This window comes from Polyodon spathula, chromosome 2, assembly GCF_017654505.1.
Source record: "Polyodon spathula isolate WHYD16114869_AA chromosome 2, ASM1765450v1, whole genome shotgun sequence".
Taxonomy (NCBI): Eukaryota; Metazoa; Chordata; class Actinopteri; order Acipenseriformes; family Polyodontidae; genus Polyodon; species Polyodon spathula.
This window is the reverse complement of record NC_054535.1, coordinates 78303993-78327222: the sequence shown is the minus strand read 5'-3', so window position 1 is coordinate 78327222 and position 23230 is coordinate 78303993. Positions and strand designations below refer to the sequence as shown.

General features: G+C 36.1%; 2 protein-coding genes across 4 annotated transcripts; one reads left to right on the top strand and one right to left on the bottom strand.

Annotated features, from left to right (window-relative positions):
- The first annotated feature begins 9007 nt into the window (after window positions 1–9007).
- On the top strand, window positions 9008–12403 carry LOC121301312 (trypsin inhibitor ClTI-1-like). The gene is made up of 4 exons (XM_041230584.1): window positions 9008–9125; window positions 10382–10407; window positions 10889–10998; window positions 11361–12403. The coding sequence occupies exons 1-4, from the start codon at window positions 9077–9079 to the stop codon at window positions 11404–11406; spliced, it is 231 nt and encodes a 76-aa protein (XP_041086518.1). The 5' UTR covers window positions 9008–9076; the 3' UTR covers window positions 11407–12403.
- A 593-nt stretch (window positions 12404–12996) lies between these two features.
- Window positions 12997–23223, bottom strand: LOC121301296 (COP9 signalosome complex subunit 4). Of its 3 annotated transcripts, none has more exons than XM_041230557.1 (12): window positions 23140–23223; window positions 21836–21980; window positions 20566–20645; window positions 19853–20004; window positions 19248–19351; window positions 18188–18341; window positions 17820–17970; window positions 17282–17452; window positions 16830–16945; window positions 15557–15601; window positions 13848–13932; window positions 12997–13502 (listed from the first exon to the last, which is right to left on the bottom strand). In XM_041230557.1, the coding sequence occupies exons 2-12, from the start codon at window positions 21907–21909 to the stop codon at window positions 13369–13371; spliced, it is 1266 nt and encodes a 421-aa protein (XP_041086491.1). In that variant the 5' UTR covers window positions 21910–21980; window positions 23140–23223; the 3' UTR covers window positions 12997–13368. The 3 variants fall into 3 exon arrangements, with proteins under 3 accessions (XP_041086491.1, XP_041086500.1, XP_041086508.1); XM_041230566.1 differs by lacking the exon at window positions 23140–23223 and adding an exon at window positions 23009–23108; XM_041230574.1 differs by lacking the exon at window positions 15557–15601.
- Between the last annotated feature and the right edge of the window lie 7 nt (window positions 23224–23230).

Here is a 23230-nt window from a genome sequence, read left to right as displayed (position 1 = left end):
GTCTCTCAAAGTCCATATCCTTGATGCTCATCTTGATAACTTCAAGGAGAACATGGGAGAGTACTCTGAGGAGCAAGGCGAGCGCTTCCACCAGGATATACTGGATTTTGAACGCCGCTACCAAGGACAGTATAACGAGAACATGATGGGAGACTACATTTGGGGGCTGATTCGTGAAAGTGATTTACATTATAATCGTAAATCTCGAAAAACTACTCACTTCTAAATCTTTTGTAGTCATTTTTGTATTACTTTAGTATAAATACATGTTAATTTGGATTCATATGTTGTTTTTTTCTGACTTTATGTGAACGAAAAGACACAAATTCGCCTGTTTTCTCATTGGAAATAGGTAAATTTCAAAATATCACTGTCCTGGTCACAAAAGCAAAGTTTGTGGGGAATAATAGCCATTTTCTATACTTTTGAGGCATAAGCAGTTAGGAAATAACACTTACTACCCAGGAACAAAAGTTGTGTTACATAGTGTTTGATTGATTGTATAATTGTAATGGACTATAATATCTGATAATGAAATAATGCACAAAATAAGGTTTGGTACGCTTACGCCTGTTTTACATTTAAAAAAATAAAAATCTCACAAACTGTTGTTTCTTACAGGTGAAGGGGCACCGAATTAAACCAGGAACAAGCAGACTGAAATGGCTTGATTGATTGTATTGCACTGAAACCCTATTGTGATACTGTATATAAGTAATTTGATCATTTCAATCGATTACATGAAAACAATCAAGGGTGTTAAATAAATTACAGGTTTACATCATTTTAAAATGTTCTGATTTTATCAGATGTATTAAAAATATTACATTTTTAAACATTCATCAGTATTAGCCTATTTATTTTTGTAAACGTTTGAAATTGTATTTTTTGGTGGTGACATTGTTTGCATTGATAGTGTATTTCTGCACACTGTCACAAATTTTACTTTAAAACTGGCCGACCCAAAAAGTCTGTGTCTACACACGACTCAGGCTGCTATCAAGTGACAGGTTTTATGGAAACGCAACTGTCGGCTGAACCTTTGCATTTTTGTTGACCAACGTATTGGTTCCATAGAGCGATTCATCCATAACCACCTGATAAAACATGGAACTACGTGGTGTAACACCTAAGACTGTGTGATGCACAGCTATTGTGGATTCTACCCTTTTTTCGCTGAGATGAGATTAAAACTAGCCTAGCTCTTTTGCATAGTGAAGTTAAGAACCTCAACTTCAGGTGTGTGGGTTGAAGGTTCACACCCAGCCTCTACGGTATTTACAAAGGCCATAAATTTTTAGTAGTACTTTTAAAACAATCACAAAATATTTTTAAAATGTTGAGATACATTTGGTTCACATTCTTATATCCCAATATTTGTGTGGTCGCCACCCCCCCAAATTAGTATTGTGTGTATTACACATTGACCTTGTAACTGTGAATAGGTGTTAGAGAATGTCCATCTCTTACTCCATTAAATATCAGCAATATATATATATATATATATATATATATATATATATATATATATATATATATATATATATATATACACACACACACACACACACACACACACACACACACACACAGTGCCTTGCAAAAGTATTCAGACCCCTGACCAATTCTCTCATATTAGTGAATTACAAATGGTACATTGAAGTTTTGTTCTGTTCGATATTTGGTGATATTGGTTGGGAAATATTTTTAAGAAAAATAAAAAACTGAAATATCTTGCTTGCGTAAGTATTCAACCCCCACACATTAATATTTGGTAGAGCCACCTTTCGCTGCAATAACAGCTTTAAGTTTTTTGGGGTAAGTATGTACCAGCTTTGCACACAGTGTCGGAGTGATTTTGGCCCATTCTTCTTAGCAGATTTGCTCCAGGTTGTTCAGGTTGGTTGGACGACGCTTGTGGACCGCAAGTTTCAAATAGTGCCACAGATTCTCAACGGGATTGAGATCAGGACTTTGACTGGGCCACTGTAGGACATTCACCTTTTTGTTCTTGAGCCACTCCAATGTTTCTTTGGCCTTGTGCTTGGGATCATTGTCCTGCTGAAAGGTGAATTTCCTCTCAAGCTTCAGTTTTTTAGCAGACTGAGGCAGATTCTCTTGCAGTATTTTCCTGTATTTTGCTCCATCCATTCTTCCTTCTATTGTAACAAGATGCCCAGTCCCTGCTGATGAGAAGCATCCCCACAGCATGATGTTGCCACCACCATACTTCACTGTAGGGATGGTGTGTCTTGAGGCATGGGCAGTGTTAGGTTTGCGCCACACATAGCGCTTTGAGTTTTGGCCAAAAAGCTCTATCTTGGTCTTATCTGACCACAAAACCTTTTCCCACATCGTAGGTTGGTCACTCTCATGCTTTCTGGCAAACTCCAGACGTGCTTTCAGATGGTACTTTTTGAGTAATGGCTTCTTTCTTGCCACCCTCCCATACAGGCCAGTGTTATGCAGAGCTCTTGATATGGTTGACTGGTGCACCATTACTCCACTCCCAGCCACTGAACTCTGTAGCTCCTTCAAAGTGATTGTTGGCCTCTGTGGCAAAGTGGCTGGTAAGGGGAACAAGTGTAACGGTGATGCGATGCAGGAGTGACAGGCAGACAACGGTATTTCAGTGAGAAAAAGGGTGCTTTAATTATAATCCAGGTCTGGTGACCGTAACATAATAAATCCCCGTCTATACACAACAATGTGTAAAGTGCGGGGATAACAAAAACAGGGCACAGTCCCGAACCAAAACACAAGACACGGTCACCAGTCCTGGGTGCGTGAAGACGTGCAGGTGCTCGGTGCAGACACAGCTTGTGTGGTGTGTAGTGGTGCTCCGGATCGTGCTGACCCTGGCGACAGCTCCGGAGGTGTGCTTAACTGTCTAGTGCTGAATACAGACAGTTACAAGGACAGACACAACAATACAAAACATGAACACAATCCACTCTGAGAGCTCCTCTCTCAGTCCTTCACTCTCTCCAATCGTTTAACCCAAACGAAGGAAAAGATCAGCGTTACCCTGGCCCCTATATGTAATCCTGCATGATATCTAGGTAAACGGTTGCAGCTGCCTTATTACTTGCAGCTGCTTCTCATTTACCTTTCAAATCAATACGGTCTTACAACAGAGTCGCACTTCTTTCCAGGCTGACCCACTTCCCTGACCCGGAAACGAACTGTCAGGCCAGCCCTTCCAGACACTTCTCCTCTCGTTCTTTAGCGTCCTCACAGGTCGGGAGGAAGATTCACCATGAGAACTCATCTTTCCGTCACAGCCTCTCTGTGGCTTCTCTCACAAGTCTCCTTCTTGGTTGAGCGCTGAATTTTGAGGGAATGCCTTTTCTTGGCAGTGCCTGGGTGGTGTGACGCAGCTTCCACTTCCTGATTATTGAGCCAACTGTGCTCACTCGGATATCCAAATACTTGGATATTATTTTGTACCCTTTCCCTAATCTCTGCATTTGTATTACTTTATCTCTAACTTCTGTAAAATGCTCTTTGGTCTTCATTTTCCTTCAGATTCACAGCCTTACCAATGATCCTTCAACAGTGGGGTTTTTATCCAGAAAATGTGACAGGAACTTTAACGGTTCACAGGTGGAGGCCAATGGTAAGGTAATTGTGTCCTCGTTTGGGCAATTTCTTTCATCGGTGCAAACTGGGAGCTTCCACAGCACAGGGGTTGAATACTTATGCAAGCAAGATATTTCAGTTTTTTATTTTTCTTAAAAATATTTCCCAACATAAAACCAATGTCACCTTAAAATAATTGATTCTGAGTTTCAGTGTTTAAAAATAAAATATCAAACAGAACGAAGTTTCAATGTACCATTCTATGTAATTCGGTAACATGAGAGAATTGGTCAGGGGTCTGAATACTTTTGCAAGCCACTTTGTGTGTGTGTGTGTGTCTCTCTCTCTCTCTCTCTCTCTCTCTCTCTCTCTCTCTCTCTCTCTCTCTCTCTCTCTCTCCTCTCCTCTCTCGAAATCTCTCTCTCTATATGATATATATATATATATAAAGTGGAATCCAGGGCATAGGTGTAGAAAGATGGGCCGGGCTTTTCAGCGACGGGCCAGCTGTGAGAATTTGTTTAAACCAGTTCTTAATTCCAACACATACACACCTACTTTAAAGCTAGGGTTAGTGTTAGGCACACTGGTCTCAAGAACAAGCAACGTCTCAAAGGGAATGATTGATGTGTTTGAAAGAATGTAGTACAGTATTGTTCCGTTCTGCACCAAGTAAAGATCGTGGCCTGTCTTTCTGATCATGCCGCAGTCCTGTAACAATGAGTAGGAATAATGGAAGGAAATGAACGAGGTGTACTATTGCCTATACATTCCGGGAGAAATTGTATTGGTTTTATGCCCTACCCTAATGTGTTTAGTCAACAGTTGTATAGGAGAACAAATTAAACATAACCTTCTTTTCATGAGCCATGCATGACAAGAACACTATACAGTAATGACACTGAGAAACTGGGTGTTCTGTACGCTGGCTTTGTTTGCATCTGCCACTGGCCAAAGGCGGCTGCAGATCTCAGTTCAGTCTGAAATGGGGCTTTGACGGGCCGAGTATGAAATGAATCTGGGCTAATGCTACATTTCCATTTGCACCATGATACTAGTTTGTGAAACACAAATATCAAACTGGGTCTGCCACCAGTTCCATCTCTGTCTACAAGCCAATTAATAAAAAAAGACAATAGTCAAATAACACGGGAGCTTTCTACACTCATGAATTCAAAACAAGTTTGGTGGACACCATGCTGATGATTTGATTATCATTATTTAGATTCAAACAACTAACTTCGGCACAGAATATAAAAGTAATATATAGTACAGTGTTATTTTTTAATTTAGTAAAGAACTTTTAATTTACATATATTGTAGAACCTTCATGTAATATGTTGTGCTATTTATTTATTTATTACTATTTAAGAACTATTGTCTGCATGCAGTAGTGAATATAACTAGAGTTGTAAGCAACTTTACGGCTTCCTAGCTTTTATTGTGAAATTCATGTCACCAATCAGCTTCATTCAGTTGTGGGCACTACTGTCCATAGTAGGCCTGTAGAACTCTGTGAAGTGTGAAGAGTTTACGTACAGCGGTGTTCGTGTTACCGGCCATGTGAACATTTAAGCAAAGTGTCACTATTGCCCAACGAGCTTCATCTAGTGTATTTTGATAGAGCATATATGTGTTCCTATACTACATGTTCCATTGCAACCATGATCCTATCTGCACTCTCTTTGGAGTAATGAGACAGTTTTACAGTTGACATTTAGGACAGGTCAAAAGTCATGGTCAGTAACGTTTTTTGATAGAGCATACATATGTTCCTAAATGCTTTCCATAGCAATCATATACGTACACATGGGAGGGGTCATACCACAAAACAATATCATATAATAATAGATGTACCCCCTCAGCTCAACACTACACTACCAGCATGACAGTAAACACAGACACAATGAAGCGTTCTTATCTTTTATAGATCAGCAGATGTGTCATCTGCACGAAGAGCACAGCGTGTGGTTTTCACTAACTCTACTGTGCAGAATATATATATATATATATATATATATATATATATATATATATATATATATATATATATATATATATATATATATTCTATGGGTGAATATCGGGACTTTCTTCCTATGCATCGGGACGCGGGACATTTGCTTGGAAATCGGGACTGTCTCGACCATGGGACTGTTGGCATGTTTGCATTAGCAGCAGTTACAGTATTGTTTTTTGGTCAAACTTAGGAACATCTTGCAACAAAATAGATGTCTTTGTATTTAGACTTGCCTCTGCTTTTATTATTATTATTATTATTATTATTATTATTATTATATTATTATTAGCGAAATAGGTTAACGCTGGCAGGCGCATCACACAAGGCGAGGCAATCCACACACAGGCAGAGGGCGGGCTTATGCTGCTGCCTACCCCCACGCACGCTACATTATTATTATTATTATTAACCAATGCTTCTGACATGGCAATATTTTGAACTGCATCACTTGGAGAATTCTTTTAAAAGAACAATACTTGATTTGTGCTCAGTAAGTACATATTGAACATTTTATGCAAACATCTGACCGATTTTGTGAGTTTACAGTTATTGAAACAATATCTTGACAAAGACTGAACAGCAAGGTTGTTTGGTTTCTTAGAGCTTCTTGATGTGTCATTCACACAGGTAGGCGTACTACGCTGAGATCCTCTGGTATTAACTACACCTGGTTGTATTTGTACACACGTCTGATTTACATAGATATATATATATATATATATATATATATATATATATATATAATATATATATATATATATATATATATATATTTGACCACTGCAGTTACGTGACGTGACGTCACATGACTTCGCACTAAGACTGGAAGACAAAGAAGCCGTTAAGAAAATTAAAATGAGATACTTTACCGTCATCTTTATCATATCTGTAGCAGGTAATATATACATGTTATAAGTCGTTCACTACATTTTTGTACATACAGATAGTTTGTTGTTTCAGACACAACCGTGTACGGAATGAATAGAATGGTTACTGGCCTAAATGTGAAAAAACAAAAAAATATGTGTACATAAACAAATACATGCTAAAATGGCAGTTGAATTCACCGGTATATGCCCAAACGAAAAATGCGTCTAATCCCTCACTCCCATTCACAATGGCAGCTGAGCTGTATTGGAAACTTGTGAATACGTTTGATTATTAGGCTGTTATGTTGTTCATCGTTGCCAAAATAAACCGCTAGTTCGGATTATCTTTAGGTTAGGGGCAACACGAATAAATATCGCAGTGTCGCAGAGACGTTCGACATCTATCGTAAAATTGTAAAATGCATAAACATGGTTAAATCATTGTGCTGTAAAATGCTCTAAAGTACATCTAAGCCTATTCCAAGTCGAGTAGGTTTCCAAACATTATTGTATTCATCATTATGTACTTACAACCAACTGGTGTTATGCCATGAGTTACCACATTGCACTTCGTTATTCTTTACCATGCTTTCACAGTGAGTTATTACATTAAGTAAGCCATGGCCCGGGAGTCCGTTCAATAATGTATAGCTCGCTTTGATGTCAGTAGTTCTGCCAGACACATTTTGTTTTTGTCTAATTGCTGCACTTGTATATGTATGTTTCTTAGTGTTCTTAACTTCAGAAAATGGCCAAGCAGCGAGTATCATTGTAAGTACACACGATGCAGTGATTATTTTATTACGTTTTCTGTAATGATATATAATAACCACATAATATAATTAGAATTGAATTGCATGCCAATTACTGCAGAAGCTTATAAAGTAAACAAAAATACTCAATGTGTAGTACAAAGATGTTCCAGGTGCCTCCCAGTGTCTCTCTCTGTGTGTGTGTGTGTGTGTGTATATATATATATATATATATATATATATATATATATATATATATATATATATATATATATATATATATACACAAAATGATAATAATAATGAAAAAAGTGTACCTGTTTATTACATAATGTTGAAATTGTTGTCAATGTGTATTGTATTTTGTACAGTGCTGTAAATGCGAATTTCAGTTAATAATGCAGTTGTATGCCAATGAGGTCTGTTTTGTTTTTTTAGCCGTCTTGCTTGAAATACCGTAAGAATAAAGAATGCCATCGGGTTTATAAACCTGTTTGTGGAAATGATGAGACCACCTACTCCAATGAATGCATGCTGTGTCTGTTAAATGGGTAAAATACATACCTCCCTTTTAATACTTTCATTTAGGCGATTAAAAAAAAAAAATCAACTGCATTTTCAGATCACACACAAAAAAGTGATTACAAGCACTAAGGCTACCTCTTCCTTTTTCTTTTTTTTCATATCAGGGAAAGAGTAAGAATTGTAAAGGAAGGTGCTTGCTGAAACAACCTGAAGGATGCTGTGCTTCAGTGTCCTGAGAACAGTTTATATTTTACAAGACCTCTATTAATCACAAATGCAATAGGATACAGGGTCTAGTTACCAGTTCACTGTCATTGTTATAGTCTTAATATATTTCTTTTTACTATAATTATTTATGATATTGGCTTCCATTTTATTAATAAACCGACTTGTATTTGTTTTGAATAAAACACTTTTAAAAGGGAAATGCTATGCAGAAGTTGTTTTGTACTCTGTGTATAGTTTTACTTGGAAGTTAATGAATTGAATTGAATAAAAGAGAAACCCCCAGTAAAGAGACATTCTGAGTCATTGAAGCACCCAGTGGTCCCTACTTGACCACCTCAGTCTTACAGACTGCTGTACATCCTATACATATACTAATGCAAAATATGTTTACCCTACTTCAGTTAACTGGGGACCAGTGTGCGATCATCCTTCCAACCTGCTGTGTTCTGTAACCTGCATCAACTTTGAAAGTTTCCCATATTAAGAGCATAGCAAAGTCTAATAATGCATAGTGAAAGCATGATGAAGCACCAGTAAGCACTCTAAAGAACAGTGGGGTATAATAAAGCATATTAATAAACATGGCATGTATAGTATAACCATGGGAAAACTGCAAAAATAACATGCAAAAACAATGCAGTAAACTTTTATAAGCATGGTTTCTTCATATGTGGAAATTTTCACAAATATGAAAAAGTAGCATATAAATTCCATGATAACTGTTTCACAATATGCTGACCTAACATTTCGTATTTACTTGTATGATTCTTGTTTTATGAAATGATTTGTTAGCAAAAATAATTAATCTGTTGGTGTAAAGTATGTTTGTTTATAATTCTGTATACAAGGCCTTGCACTGGAAACCAAATATTGTGCAGCATTTCTTAGAATTTATATATTAAACACTTTATGTTTATTTGGGTAAATAGTTTAGTTTTTTTATTATTATAATGTTTAACTAAGTTAAGTTTAATTTTTAAACAGTCAGTCATACTGTGTGCAAATCAACTTTAAGCCACAACCACCCACTTATTTAGTTTGGCAAGAATGTACTTGTTTCAGAAGTGCTAGACACGAATAGCAGAGGGAACTTTATCAAAATGAATCCAAGTTTTGTCCTTGTTTTCCTGATTTTCATTTGCTTCTCTGGTAAGAAGTTTTTTTTTCTTCTTCATTTTATTAGTTTGTGAGCAGTCTGGTTTCCATTTCTTCTCAATGGTACCTGGTTAAAGTTTTGAATTCATTTAAATTGCATAAATGGAATCAAATGTACTGTATTTAGGTTGCATGTTTGTTTTTTTTAAACTACAAAAAAGGAGCAGGCTTTTATTATTACTTTAGAAACAACAGTGCAGCTCATAACAAACTAACAACATTGTGTAACAAAGCTAAGAGTAAGACATTCAATTATTTAAGTCGTTTCACAAGTATCCAATGGCAGTAATGTACAGAAGTGCTTAATTTTACTAGATTGTTTACATTTTTTGAATGAAAGGCACCGATTCAGACACAATTAATCAGATAATTCTATAAACAGAAAGGTACTTGTGAAGCTGCCAATTTTGGCTTGTAAATTATTACAGTGCAGTACAAAGTTAGGGAAAAACAAATCAAAGTCCATATAATGGATTTATACAGAGCCTACCCCCCTTATTACAATGTGAACTGTGGTGACACTATCCTTCTGGTTCACAGCCCAGCATACAGCACACAGTATGTTTTTATCCTTGCCAGTTAAACAATGGAAGTATCCTGATAATAAGTGAATGGTTCATTCACTCCCTACTGGAACTGCTGGCTACTGGATACAAACCCAACCTCAAAACCAATTAAATTATCAGCAAAGATGTCGCTTATTATTCATTAATGCATCACAATACCAATGTTTTAAACAACAGATACCATTTATAACCTGCAACTCATACATATAGCAGGGATATTCCTATCTGCCATACCTGTTTCGCTGTGGTTTCAAGCAGGATATAGGTTTCTGCCCTACAAACAACATTTACTGTCAACAAGGTCTGGAGTGGAGAGATGACTAAACTGGGAAATGTAAAATATAGACACGAATGATTATGCATTATTATTAATTGAACATGGTTCGGAGACACTGGACCTGTGGTTACTTAGGTAAAACAAAACAATACAAATGGGATTGATTGTAAACCGTGGGCAAATGACCACATAACGGATTAAGCATCAGGTGAGAAACGTGCCTGCAATTTGCACAGTGGAATGTATATCCCAATGCAATTTGCACAGTGGAATGTATATCCCAATGCAATTTGCACAGTGGACTGTATATCCCAATGTAATTTGTGGTTGATTTTTGTTAATATGTACCAGCGATTTCGATTTGGATTAACTAGGAATACTAATACTTTTGTCTTTCTTTATTACAGATTCAGGAGCAAAACCTTACAGAACTGTAAATACAGTTATGATTCTCTTATTTTTATCACTGGATAAAACCTCATATTTTAAATCATAAATGTCATACTCTTTGTATACTCACAATACAATGCATGCTTGAAATGATCAAAACTTAAGTTACGCAAACAAGATTACATTAAAGACCATATTTACCACTGTGCCTCAAATAATAATAATAATAATAATAATAATAATAATAATAATAATATTTGGTAGCTTTTTAACATTAATCAAAAAATTTGTGGTAAATGCCTTGGGAATATGTAACATGGTCAATTAGGCCAACTAAAGCAGTGTTAACAAACACTCAATTCATTTGATGAGTTATTTACTTTGTCCCTTAGGGCCAGCACAGGTACATCACAGATACTAACTGTATTAAAAGATGCATTACCGAACTCCCCATTCTAACAATTAGTTAATTGCTATTTATGAAACCAGTCACTCTGTATTCACAGGTTTGTGTTTTTTCCTAGCCTGCCTGTTACAAATACCCACTCGAGGGATGCCCTTTCATTTTCCTACCAGTTTGTGGCACAGATGGTAACAGCTATGCAAATGAATGTGTTCTGTGCCACACAATAAGGTGAGAAAACAAAATCTACCGATACACACAGCTACTTGCGTATACACATACACCAATTAGTATGCTTACGTTAACTGTTCACTCAGATTGTTAGCAAAGCCCATTTTGAGCACTACTGTCAGTATTTAAAAGAATGCAAAACAATCCATTAAAATCTTTTTTTTTTTCTTCCAAGACATCCAACTGGATCATTACCCATGTCATTGTTCTCTCCACGCCACGATTTATTACTAAAAACACATCATTTTATTTTTATTCTTTTGTATTTTATATATCGAACAGCCTTAAGAATCTGTTATGAACACCTTTTTTTCTAGCTCTATGTTGGTATTTCAGTTAAGTATTCTTTATTCAATTTTCAGAAAAACCAAGAAGATGATCCAGATTGTCAAAGCCAGACAGTGCTGAGCACGTTCTCTCATTCTGCTCATCTTACCGATGTGCAAAAACTAGATTGTTGGACAGACTCTAGAGGGAATTTGTATTTCTCAATAGTACAACTGGTTTTATTTCCTATTCTGACAATATAATGTGAGCACACCTTTTCTCTGTATTTAGCAGTCGAGTACCGCATTCTTGATTTTGAGATAAAAGGCGATCTTTTAAGGGCTGTTTTAAGGAATTGTTATTTTAAAGAGCATTCATAAACATTTTTTTAGGTTAAACAGTTCTTTGAAAAATGAGAATGAACTTCTAAACCTGTCTAAAACAGTTAGAATGTATCTAACTGCTAACTTGATTTAATTAATTAAAAGTTTTTTTTTTTTTTTTTTTTTAAAAAGCAGTCCTTCTGTTTTGTGACTATATTATAGTTACAAATTTGACTTATACTGTTTAAATTCTAATTGGTGCCTCAGCAATCAATAAAATATTTAAATAATTATACAAAATGTGTCTTGACCATCATACACTTTATTACGAAACGGTCTTTCTGCTTTTTCTTGTTTAAATTTAACCAAGACCATTATTCAACTGTAGCCAAGTAGTGATTGGCTCTCAAACATAACCCCAGAAGAAACATTTTACTGAGTGCCAAATATGCGGTTGCTATTTAATTTACTGTATGCAATATTCTTAAGAGAATGCGGGTCCAAAAAAGAAAATCCTTAATTCAAAAGCCATTGCTCTTATTCCTTTTATGTGTAATTAAACTAAACTATCAACACTGGTCAGTTACACATCACCCGTTACCAGTGGATTACTGATGTTCCATAGGATGTACAGTTTGAGGGGGGGGCAGGCGCAAGGATAAGAGAGTATTAGCGTGCCTCGCATCGTTCAGCTTTCACAACAGAGCGAAGTGTCCCAAGAGATCAGTAACAAGACAATCTGATCATTTAGCTGTAGGCTGTGATTTAACTTTTGTTTTTGTTTTTGTTTTAAATAAAACAAACAATTCAAACTCCCATGTTGTTCACATAACCTTTATACAGCTGGGAATATTCTTCATGTTGATATCCAGGAGATCTCAGCAGTAGAGGCAAATACACAACGCATTGTTTTTATACAATCACATTTCTTGACTTGCAGGACACTGAGGGGTGCCTATTCAGAATCCTTAAGACACACTGAAGTACAACTGAATCAGCGTTCCCCATACATCTTCATACTAACTTAGAGAAGCCAAACTGCTGTCCAATCATTTTTTAATAGGCTACATTTACCTCATAGGTATAAATAACACTATGTAACACAATTTTTTGACAGTGATATTTCAAAATATCACTATTTCCAAATATGTGTCTTTTTGTTCACATAAAGTCAGAAAAAAACAACATATGAACCCAAATTAACATGTATTTATACTAAAGTAATACAAAGATGACTGCAAAAGATTTAGAAGTGAGTAGTTTTTCGAGATTTACGATTATACTGTAAATACCGTTTTCTCATTGGAAATAGTGATATTTTGAAATATCACTGTCCTGGTCACAAAAGCAAAGTTTGTGGGGAATAATAGCCATTTTCTATACTTTTGAGGCAGAAGCAATTAGGAAATAACACTTACTACCCAGGAACAAAAAAAAAAAAATTGTTACACGGTGTAATCCCGGTGTAAATATAATTTTACAATTACAGCTTAGTAAAATAATGCTCTGCCAATTAGCGACTGCTGTGGTTCTCTTGCTCCCAGGTGTCTCCCAAGATGGAAAAATAGGCAAAAGAGGAAACGGTGTTAACATTTCTAAATTTAGAAATAGCCTAAAACACAGAAATGTTCCCCTTTTTTGTGCATGAATACCTGAAACAACAAAACGGTATTTTTGCAATCCTTAAATAGAGTCTGATCTTGAACAAAGGGTCAGCTGTTCTCTCGCAGTGCAAGGGAATAGGGAGAAGACAATGTCCAAACTAGAGGACGAGAGAGAGTTACTGGGTCATCTGTGCTTCCATTGCTTGCGCTGTCCACTCGGGCGCTGCCTGGCTGATCTTCTCCAGGAGGTTATTGACTTGGAAACACAGCGACTGGATCTGCTTGTCCCAGGTGGGCAAAGGCTCACGAGCTGAAAGCAGAGTAGGGAACAAGATATTTACTGTTGAGTAACTTCTTTGGACCTTGTTTGACAGTCGTATGCTATTCACTCTATAGGACTCCCTTGGAAAAGGTATTCTGCTGGGAAAATATTTCAATAACCATGTCATTCTGTATTACCTTTCTAAGCCAATACAAGTATCAAGTAATATTCTGCAGAGTTACACAAGCTTAACATCTTTCTTGGATTGTGTGTCGAAGGGAATCACATCTGTGTCAGTTTTCAAAAGTAGCAACTGTACGGTTTCTTACTAATTGTGCATGTAAGCGAGACACCTAGTGGTGATGTTTAAAGATTACAGCGCACTGTACTTACTTTCAAAATGAACAATGCCATCTATCTGATCGATGAAGCCATTCATTCGACCCTCTGTTATCATTTGGGAGGCTATCTTTTCTGCCTGTCCACAGAAACAGAGATCTTTATTAACATGTTTTATTGGGAGAAACCGTTTTAAAAACAATTTCACTAAAACCCTTGACAATTTTACAGTCACACGAGGTTAAAAACTTTGCTTTACTGGTAATAAATATATACAAAATAATAACAATTTGGCTACTTAATTTATATTCTGGTATTTTTATTATTCACAACAGCTTCACAACACACACTGGATAAGAACAAAGTTTTTTTTTTTTTTTTGCTATTATTTTAAAAAAGCTTTCTTCAGCCCAAAACTTATTTGAAATTGAAGTGGAAAACATTTTGTCAGGGTTAGTCGATAAATTCAAAACAGTAGTACTGCTTATGTTAAGTCAGTACTAAAGAGGCCATGAAATGTTCTTTAAAAAAACCCAATATTTTGAATGTACTTTAGTAAGATCAAATTGTTATTTAATGAAGTGCACTCCCGTTATAATGCAGGATTAGGGGACCAAACTTGCCCCTATGTTATTTAGTGCCCATTATGTAAAAGCAGCAACAGATAATGGACATTGCTCAAATCAATATTATATCTTATTATAGTAGCAACACAGTGTTTTTGTATCGGGCTTGTCAATAAACTACTGTACTACATCTTATTACACTTTATGTACATGTATTCTGCTCATAGTCCTCAGAAGACATACGGTAGGTAAATTGAACCCTGGGTTCAGTAACTGAAAATGCTGCATTACTTGTCAAGGCTATAACGCCAATATAAAAAAAAAAGAAAATAAGAGAAACTGTGCAGTCATGATCAGTGAAGATGGGTGTGGATTGTGGTGGCCCCCTTTGATTTATAAAAGCACAAGGATAGAAACCTTGGGAATTAAGAACTAACTTAAACAGTTATGGTACTGAAGGGAGAACAGTCAAATAAAACATTTTTTATAGGCTAACTGACCTTGAAGCCTGAAACTGAGGAACCACATAACACAGCTTTCAAGTACGGCTTGCTTTAAGAGACTTACCTAATCTTCTGGTATATCTGTATAACTTTCTTTTAAATAGACAGTTTTCCAATCCTAATCTTATTTAACAATATAGAATGATTTTTGTTTATACCTAGCTAGCAACCCCTTAGTTTCTGTTGCTTCAGCATTACAATATTAACGTAGCGTAGAAGGCATCAAATTTAAAGGCCTCTCACAATCACACTTGCTCTCCCAACAGGTTGTAATAATCTCTTGAATCAGTGCACAACCTCATCTGAACACAATTAACAAACACGTTTCCTTTTTTACCAACAAGTTTTACATCAAACCATTCCAGCATAGCACAGTTTAATCTCTGCGTTGTATTTGTGTCAAAAGGTATAGCTGTATTAAAATGCTTTGATTAAAATGTGCTTGATGTATATGCTGGTGAGTAAGCGGTTCTGCTTTGCTAAAATGCTTTTAGTTAACAAATTATGGCAGCCATGGTCACACTCGCCTTTGAACCCTTTGGCCGCATTATAATGGGTGTGCACTGCAGCTTCTCATGCTCGCCACTGTCTTTCTTACGAGACTTTGAGAGTATGGTTTGTGAGTCTGAAAAAACTTTGTTTGAAAAACTTTTCAAGCATCATTATTAGTATAAGTAGTTTATTTGTTCCCTACCAAGTCGCATCTGTAACCAGGGGCTTCGACAGCGGGAAAAGAGCCCTGCACAACAACACACATATATTCAAAATAATCCACAACATTCCATCTACAGATGGTCACAGTGTGGCCCTTTAAGCTTATTCTCAGGACAACAGATACAAAAATCTCTCTCTCTAATATACATCTTGTTTTCCTTCAGATTCTCAATTTATCTTTTAAACATAATTAATTTGAGCTCTTAATTGGACTTCTTTATACAAATAAGAACAGCATGCCCTGTAACTTGATGTTACATTAGAATTGTATGGAACTCGGAACTGAATTTCTGAGTGCCCAAATATTTAACCTTAATAGGACCGATTTATAAAGGGCTTGCTCCAAAGTGCAATTTGCATAATATTCTGTGAAAGGCAAATAATACTGTTAACAAACAACTAGAATGATTCAAAAAGTGTACTGTGTGTAACAGACCCATACTGATATGGGTCTAACTTTATGGTAATGTTCCTGTTAATAACATGCATTCTTATAGCATTATTTTTTGGTTTCCAGCTGGAATGTACCCTCCGTCTGCTTTAAACTGGCTGATATGTTTGAAAGTTGTATAATTAAAATTAAGCACATTTTTCTTTTCATTGTAACATCCTGACAACTTTTTTACATTTATAACTTTAAAGTCCGTTTCAAAGCTCTTTTCAAAATGTCCGCTCTAGTGCAGACAGTGTAAGTATTATTATCAAAGAGCAACACAGCAGCAACGATCCATGATGTGGTATGGAAAAGAAAAGCAACAGCACTTCTTATTTATTTATTTTTTAAATTGCTCTTCCTGCAGTAATTTAGAGGACAGTTCAAAGTGTAAAAAGTTATCAGGATGTTCACAATAAATTACAGGTCTGTTATTTAAACAGGTGTAGCAACACATGGGGACGTATCACACATTTTTCAGAAAGCTGCTACTTACTCTAATGTATTTTATTAATGGCTTAGTAAATAAACATTAACTGACATAACTGAGAACTATTTCAATAGCACCAGGGAATTATTTTTTTATCTTTTCTGCTGGTTAAAAATATGAAATAATAATAATATTCAGAAATATATGTTGACTGATTATAAATTTAAATAGAGTCATTGCCAAATATCTGGTTTTAATTTTCTAATGGAAGACCCAAAAAGAAGACTTGTGCATTTTAAAATAACCACAGTCCAAAAAGCAACTTGTTTGACTGAAGTGCTACAAAAGGGTTGTGCTCTCCAGCTCTGTTCGGTGAAAACAACCTCTTACCTTGGCTGGCGGGATCTCCAGTAGAGCCCCCAGCTCTTCAAATGTAATATTATTGTAGAGCTTGCTGGCAGAAAGCAGGTTGTGCTCAATGACTGCTCTGTCCAGGATACTTGAACCTACAATGGAAAAGACAGAAGCTGTCACAGTACTGGCCTTCTCCTAATACACTTTACTGAATGTGTAACATTCAGTCAAGTAAAGGGACAAACAAAACACATACTATATTAAAATATCGCTTTACGAGCCACATTTTTAGATTTTTTTCTTAATAACAAAATTATTTTATACAACCCTTTGACTTTTGGTTCCAATCCTTAATTCCTGGTAATTTTTATGAGGACATTCCAATTAGCCTTAAGCCGAGAGCCAATTAGTGACAAACTACTCCATCTGGGAATTCCCCAGGAATCACCCCATAATCAGACCTAGCTCTGGTCTAAATGAGTTCTAACCATCGGCTGTGGTTGCTTTCTGATGAGGCATTAGCATGGCAGCAAACTCCTGCAGCTGGTTCCCCCGAATGATCCTGTCTAGATACATCTTCTCTAGGATCCCATAGGCAGCCAGCTGCTGACAACGCTCGTCCTTAAACAGAGTGGCCAGCATGCGAGACCGCTGCTGTCCTGCAAAACCAGCAAAAAAAAAAAAAGGTTATACACCCCACTGCCTTCCTTTGGATTACATCATTGTATACTTTTCCCACTGAAAAAGCACCACAGGCCCCAGTTGGAAATTACATCATGGGAGCCCAAAGGATGTAAGATTGTAACCATAGATGTCGTCCTTCTACACAGCCTGCAACATCTGGACCTAGCTGCTGCTTTTACTTTTAATGCACCTTTTAGTTTAAGCCTGACAAGCTTGGATCACAAATCAAATCTTTGTTGCTCTCCAGTTGCTGCCTACTTGTCTGAGCTCATGGTGCAAGAGAAATCTAATCCAAAGTTTTCACTGTAATATGAACTCTACAGTAAAAACATGAAGAGGTACCTGCTGAGGCCAGGATTGTACAGTGCAGGGCGTGCTTCAGGGCTTCCAGCCGTTCACTTTCATGTACAATAGATTTATATGAGAGCTCGTTGTATCTCTGTGCCGCTTCTATAAATTTTCTTTTGTAGTCCAGGACTCTGGCATAGCACACCTACAAGTTTCAAGGGAAAGAACTTGTGTATGTGGGAACCGTGTGTATTCGTCTTGCAGTATCAGCATTGTTACCACCATACGACGTAATACAATACATCATTTTGGTTCAGCAAATCCCAACAGAAGACATTTTATATAGGGCCAAGCTATTATAATATGTTTTTTTTTTAATTTTCTTTTTATATTTCAATGTCCTGTAAGAAAGCTTCAGTTACCTTGTAGTGTATTTGCAGCTGTTCGTTGGTGGACTCGTTTTGGAGCAGAGAGGCTCGGTTAATGTAAGCTTCCGCTTGGACTGGATCATCATCCTCAAGGTATAGACGAGCGATTTTCAAATAGGTGTCTAGTTTGTAATCCACGTTATACTGCCTATTAAATACAGAACACATAACGGATAAAGGACATACAGTGCAAGTGATTCTACGATTCAAGATGTCACCCTGCAGGGATGGAAATAAGACTCCTATTGCATAGCAGTTTCACCCACTCCAGGTTTTACTACGAGCTTGATTAGTCACATTTAGGTAACAAGCTCAGGTGTGTCTTATTAAACGCAAAGCAAAACCAGGAATGGATCAAACTGCTATGTAACAGGAGTCTTATTTCCATCCATGAACTACACTACTGCAGATCAAGTTAAATCACACACAGGTTAGATATTTGCCTCTTTGCAATTTTCTTAAAGAAATAAGCTTTAAAATTCTAATTTTCACATTGAGATCCCAGATGTTGGGCCATGATGGCAATAGATTACTAACCAATACCAACCTTATATTTGAGTTTGAGAGCTTGATTGAGGTGGACATGGTTTGAAGGTCTAACATTATATAGATTACAGTAACCCAGTACTTTAATTTCTAGTTTGAATAATGTTAGGTATTACTTTGTTTCATCTCATCCGCGTGTTTATCCCACTAACAAATCTTTACACTTGACTAATTATATTTAGGCTGTAGTATTAACTCAGAAATGTGGCAGTAAGAAACAAAGCTACTGTATTTTGGTGCAAGTTAGAAATGGATAAATCTAAAGGTTTTTAGCAAAGTATCTTTTTAAGAGATGTATCTAAGAGAATAAATCTCAGACATACCCAGTGATGAGCAATATAGCCCAGAGTAATGATACAACTTATGCTGGACCAACACTAATTTTGCTGTCTGGAGATCCTACAGTAGCATTTATACTTCTGTGGACCAAAAAAAAAAAAAAAAAAAAAAAAAAGATGAATCTGCATTATCAGTGATTGAAAAAAAGCACATGGTAGTTGCTGCTTACTTTTGTCCTGTCTCCAAAGGAATGCCCACTAGGACTAGAGCAGCATTCCTCCAGTCCTCCTCTTTCTCGTAGATCGTTGCAAGGTGCTGTCGGATTGAAGCCACCTGAGAAACCATTTAAAGCCATTAATACAGGCCTGGAGAGGATCACACTTTATAGCTTTTAAAAATGACTAATACCATTGATTGAATGACCAGAGTTTTACACAATACTATGATGCATCAAGGCCTTGAAACCAAAACGCTTATTTAATTTTAATTTTTTTTTTTTTTACTATTTTTGTGAAAGGAAAATTGTTAATATACAAAAACTGCTAAAACGAACCTGGCTTGTTACTAAAATTGACTTTTCTATCTCTAAAACTGGGCAAATATCTTAGAAATAAGGCTTAATATTTCTAATCCTAAATGACACAAAAAACAACATTGGAAACTCAAATTGTTTTAGAAAAGTAAAATAAGTATAGGCCTAGCCTAGTCAGTAGAGACACCAAAAAAATAATTTTCAAATGTAAACAGACGCTTGTGAGGTATATCGTGCCCCAAGTTTCATTCATGGTGACACAACTAGTTTTTCAAATCTGATTAGTAACAGTTCAACCTCACCTGCTCTTCAAATGAAATGACCCTGGGCTGGATCTTCTCCAGTGTGAAGTGGTATATCTCCTTTGCAGTGCCATCAGGAAGATTGGGAAGGTGAGTGCAGAAGTCAGTCAGCAGCTGCCTTGAGATCACTAAACTGACATTTTCATTCACCACTAAGGCAGGCAAAAACAACAAACAGGAAAAGGATATTTCAGACATCAATGAATTTAAGAAGAACAAACTGCTAAATGACACTTTATAGGTTACATGAAACAGCAATGTTGTAAACAAATAAATCAGAAACATTAGACTTGTGAGGCTGGGTCTGCCAGTCTATCCTAGTTTGAAGGATATCAGTATTACAAAAAACAACATGTGGGGGAAAATAGGTGATCCAGTTTTTAAATGGACTGTACTGTATGCCTTGCTTCATGAGCTTCAAGATGCCATTTATACCACTCAACAGCTGAAAGTAATAAGAGCCTGTCTATTTGCCTCACAGTGCAGTGCATGTAGGTTTCAATGAAGAAGACAGGATTTTCTCACCAACAGCTGGAATGACTGTGCCTTTGGGAAAGGTGAACTGTGGGAGAATGCTTTAAGCATACACCAAAGAATGTGCAAAATTAATTAATGTGGGACACGGTAGAAATCAGTTTTTACTGACACTGGATAACAAATACACTAGAAAAAGATGACTGAGGTAACAAAACAAAAATACAAAATATACTTACTGGCTTCCACAAAAGCTTTCAAAGCCTCGAGCTGCTCTGCGCCACTAAACTGAACAGCTTTTTCAAGGATCTGTCGATACCTACAAGAAAAGTTCATTTTAATAACGCGATTTGTTATTTTAAACGAAAAGCTTTATGTCTTGAATGTTTTAGAAAAGACGAGAAATATCACCAGAAATACATGTAATATAATACTGCAGCTACTTATTAAAACAATTTTCAGTTTATAAATTATTTTTCTTCATTAAGTAGGCTAGGCTACTTCTAGTGACTGAGGAGTATCCTGTTGGATCCTGATTCTCCGTGGATATACAGCTGTCTTGTTTTTTTTTTGTTTTTAATTTTGCTCTCTTATTAATCGCACAGAATATAATACGTATATATATATTATATATATATATATATATATATATATATATATATATATATATATATATATATATATATATATATATATCGATATATATATAATGCTATATATTGCGATGAATGCATATCCCTGCCAGAGGGTACACTTTAGATTAAACTAGCTAAAGACCGTCTTTTGCACAAAAAACAGATTCAGTTCAGCCCTGAGGTTTTAAAAAAAAAAAAAAGTTCAAGTAAAATCTTCAGGAAAAAAAAATGCCAATGCCAGTCACCTTCTGAAAATGATTACATGGCGTACACAAATTGTAATTACAATCATATGATGGGAATATTGTTTAAGGTAATGCAGAATTTAGTTCAGAATGTTTAGTCTTAGTGCATACTCGTAACAACTGTATCATTATCACATGTTGTGCTGCAGGGTCGGGTGCCACTGTCTGTACATATAAATCATGCTGTGTTATATGGTTAGTGCCATGGCACTATCCTTTTTGCAGCAAACAGAACAGATCTACGTTGTATGCCCGCATTATTGGGTATTGGGGAATGATTTTCTTCTACTATTTCTAGCTACTATGGCTTTGCTGAACTGTTAAGCATCGTTGTTTTTATTGCGTTTATGCGAAAGAGGTCTAGTTATGTAACAGAATACTGAATGATTCATAAAAAGCATTTTCTCGTTGCCTGTGATCGTTGATATTTGATAGCACAAGTCCCTAACATCAGTGCGAGTACACTGATGAGATGTGACTGCGGCAGTCAGTCAGTCACTCACTACTGCTATACCGGCAAAAAGGAACTGAGCTATTCTATTAAAAAAAAAAAAAATGCATTTCAACAAAAATTATGGCGTTTCTTTAAAGACGTACACATCCCACGAATGTCGTATTACTGTACTTACTTCCCAGACAGATCTTTGTGCGATCCACTAGAATTCATAAGTTGGGCCAACTCCTGCCTCACCGCCGCCGCCATCTTCCTTCTTGTCTAAACAGCTCCAACCAACAACTGTCTATTGCAGGAAAGCAAGAGAGAACGCCCCCAGCCTGGTAGGTGGTAGCAAAAATAAACCGCCTGGTTTTGAGAAACGACGACTTGGTCCTCCAGCAGTGTTACACCCGATGTTAACGACATGATTGTAACCAAAACACAAATAATATCTAATGCTCGATGTCACTATACTTCGCGTAGATTTTTACGGTTCACCTGTGGAAGTTCTTGGACCGTGTCACCTGCGTGCAATTCTAAGCGTTCTAACACTCTGCTTTTCTAGAAACCTGGCGTTGTTGGCTAACCAGTTTGTTTATATTACCTGCAGTCTTTTTTAAAATAAATCTTTGTATTAAAATGTTAAATATCATACATGCAATCTTGTAGTAATGCAAACATATTCTGAAATGTATAATTTAAGCATTCATGCATGTATAAATCTAAACCCAAAAGTGATAATTATCACATGTAAGTAGTATGATAACTAATGTTACAATCATATATCAGATGTCTATATTTGTAATTAATGTATACACGAACCCCACATTTTAAGCAATAAATGTAATGTTCATTTGTATCTATCTAGTAAAGCCACTGCAGCAGTACGGCTGCAGTCTCACAAGCTTCCTCCTTGAATCTTTCCATCTGTGAACCAAACATACTACTGCCTACAGCAACACGGGACAAGAATGCAATACGCAAACTCAGAACATGTATTTACTTTCTTTGCGTTTTTTTAAAAACATTTTTTACATAGACTTGTGAAGTAAATACCTTACCGTAAATAAGTCAATATTGTTAAAACATTATGGAGAACTTCAATGTTGAAGCGAATGAACATGAGATTACTTTTCACGTTACTAAATGTGGTGTTGGCTTTTGTCCATTGTTGGCATATTATATATATATATATATATATATATATATATATATATATATATATATATATATATATATATATATATATATATAAATGTAAAACCGATTTGTTTTATTTAACACAATATGAATATGACCTAGAGTTCTTTATGCAGATCATACGCATAGTGTGCTTAATTTAATCATTCTTAAATCATATACTTACGCGGACATCCGCTGTTTATTAGTGGCTGCACGTTTACATGAATTAAACACAGTTTAAAAAACAAAGAAACATACAAATATTAACATAAAGCATATCATCATTTCATATCAATTAAACTTGAAGTATACTACCTTGAAAATGTTAGAATTGTACTAGGGCGGGGGCTGATAACAGTATGGTATAGCTTAGTTCAAAGGAAACGCCGGCTATTTGCGTACCGTC

Excerpts from the sequence above, each read along its gene's own strand:
- LOC121301312 (XM_041230584.1), top strand. The coding sequence starts at position 9,077 with ATGAATCCAAGTTTTGTCCTTGTTTTCCTGATTTTCATTTGCTTCTCT. Across the intron at positions 10,408-10,888 it reads GAGCAAAACCTTACAGAACT|CCTGCCTGTTACAAATACCC; the intron begins GTAAATACAGTT and ends GTTTTTTCCTAG. Across the intron at positions 10,999-11,360 it reads GTTCTGTGCCACACAATAAG|AAAAACCAAGAAGATGATCC; the intron begins GTGAGAAAACAA and ends TTCAATTTTCAG.
- LOC121301296 (XM_041230557.1), bottom strand. The coding sequence starts at position 21,909 with ATGGCGGCGGCGGTGAGGCAGGAGTTGGCCCAACTTATGAATTCTAGT. Across the intron at positions 17,971-18,187 it reads AGCTGCAAATACACTACAAG|GTGTGCTATGCCAGAGTCCT; the intron begins GTAACTGAAGCT and ends TGAAACTTGTAG. Across the intron at positions 13,933-15,556 it reads CTGGTTACAGATGCGACTTG|GCAGAAAAGATAGCCTCCCA; the intron begins GTAGGGAACAAA and ends TTCTGTGGACAG.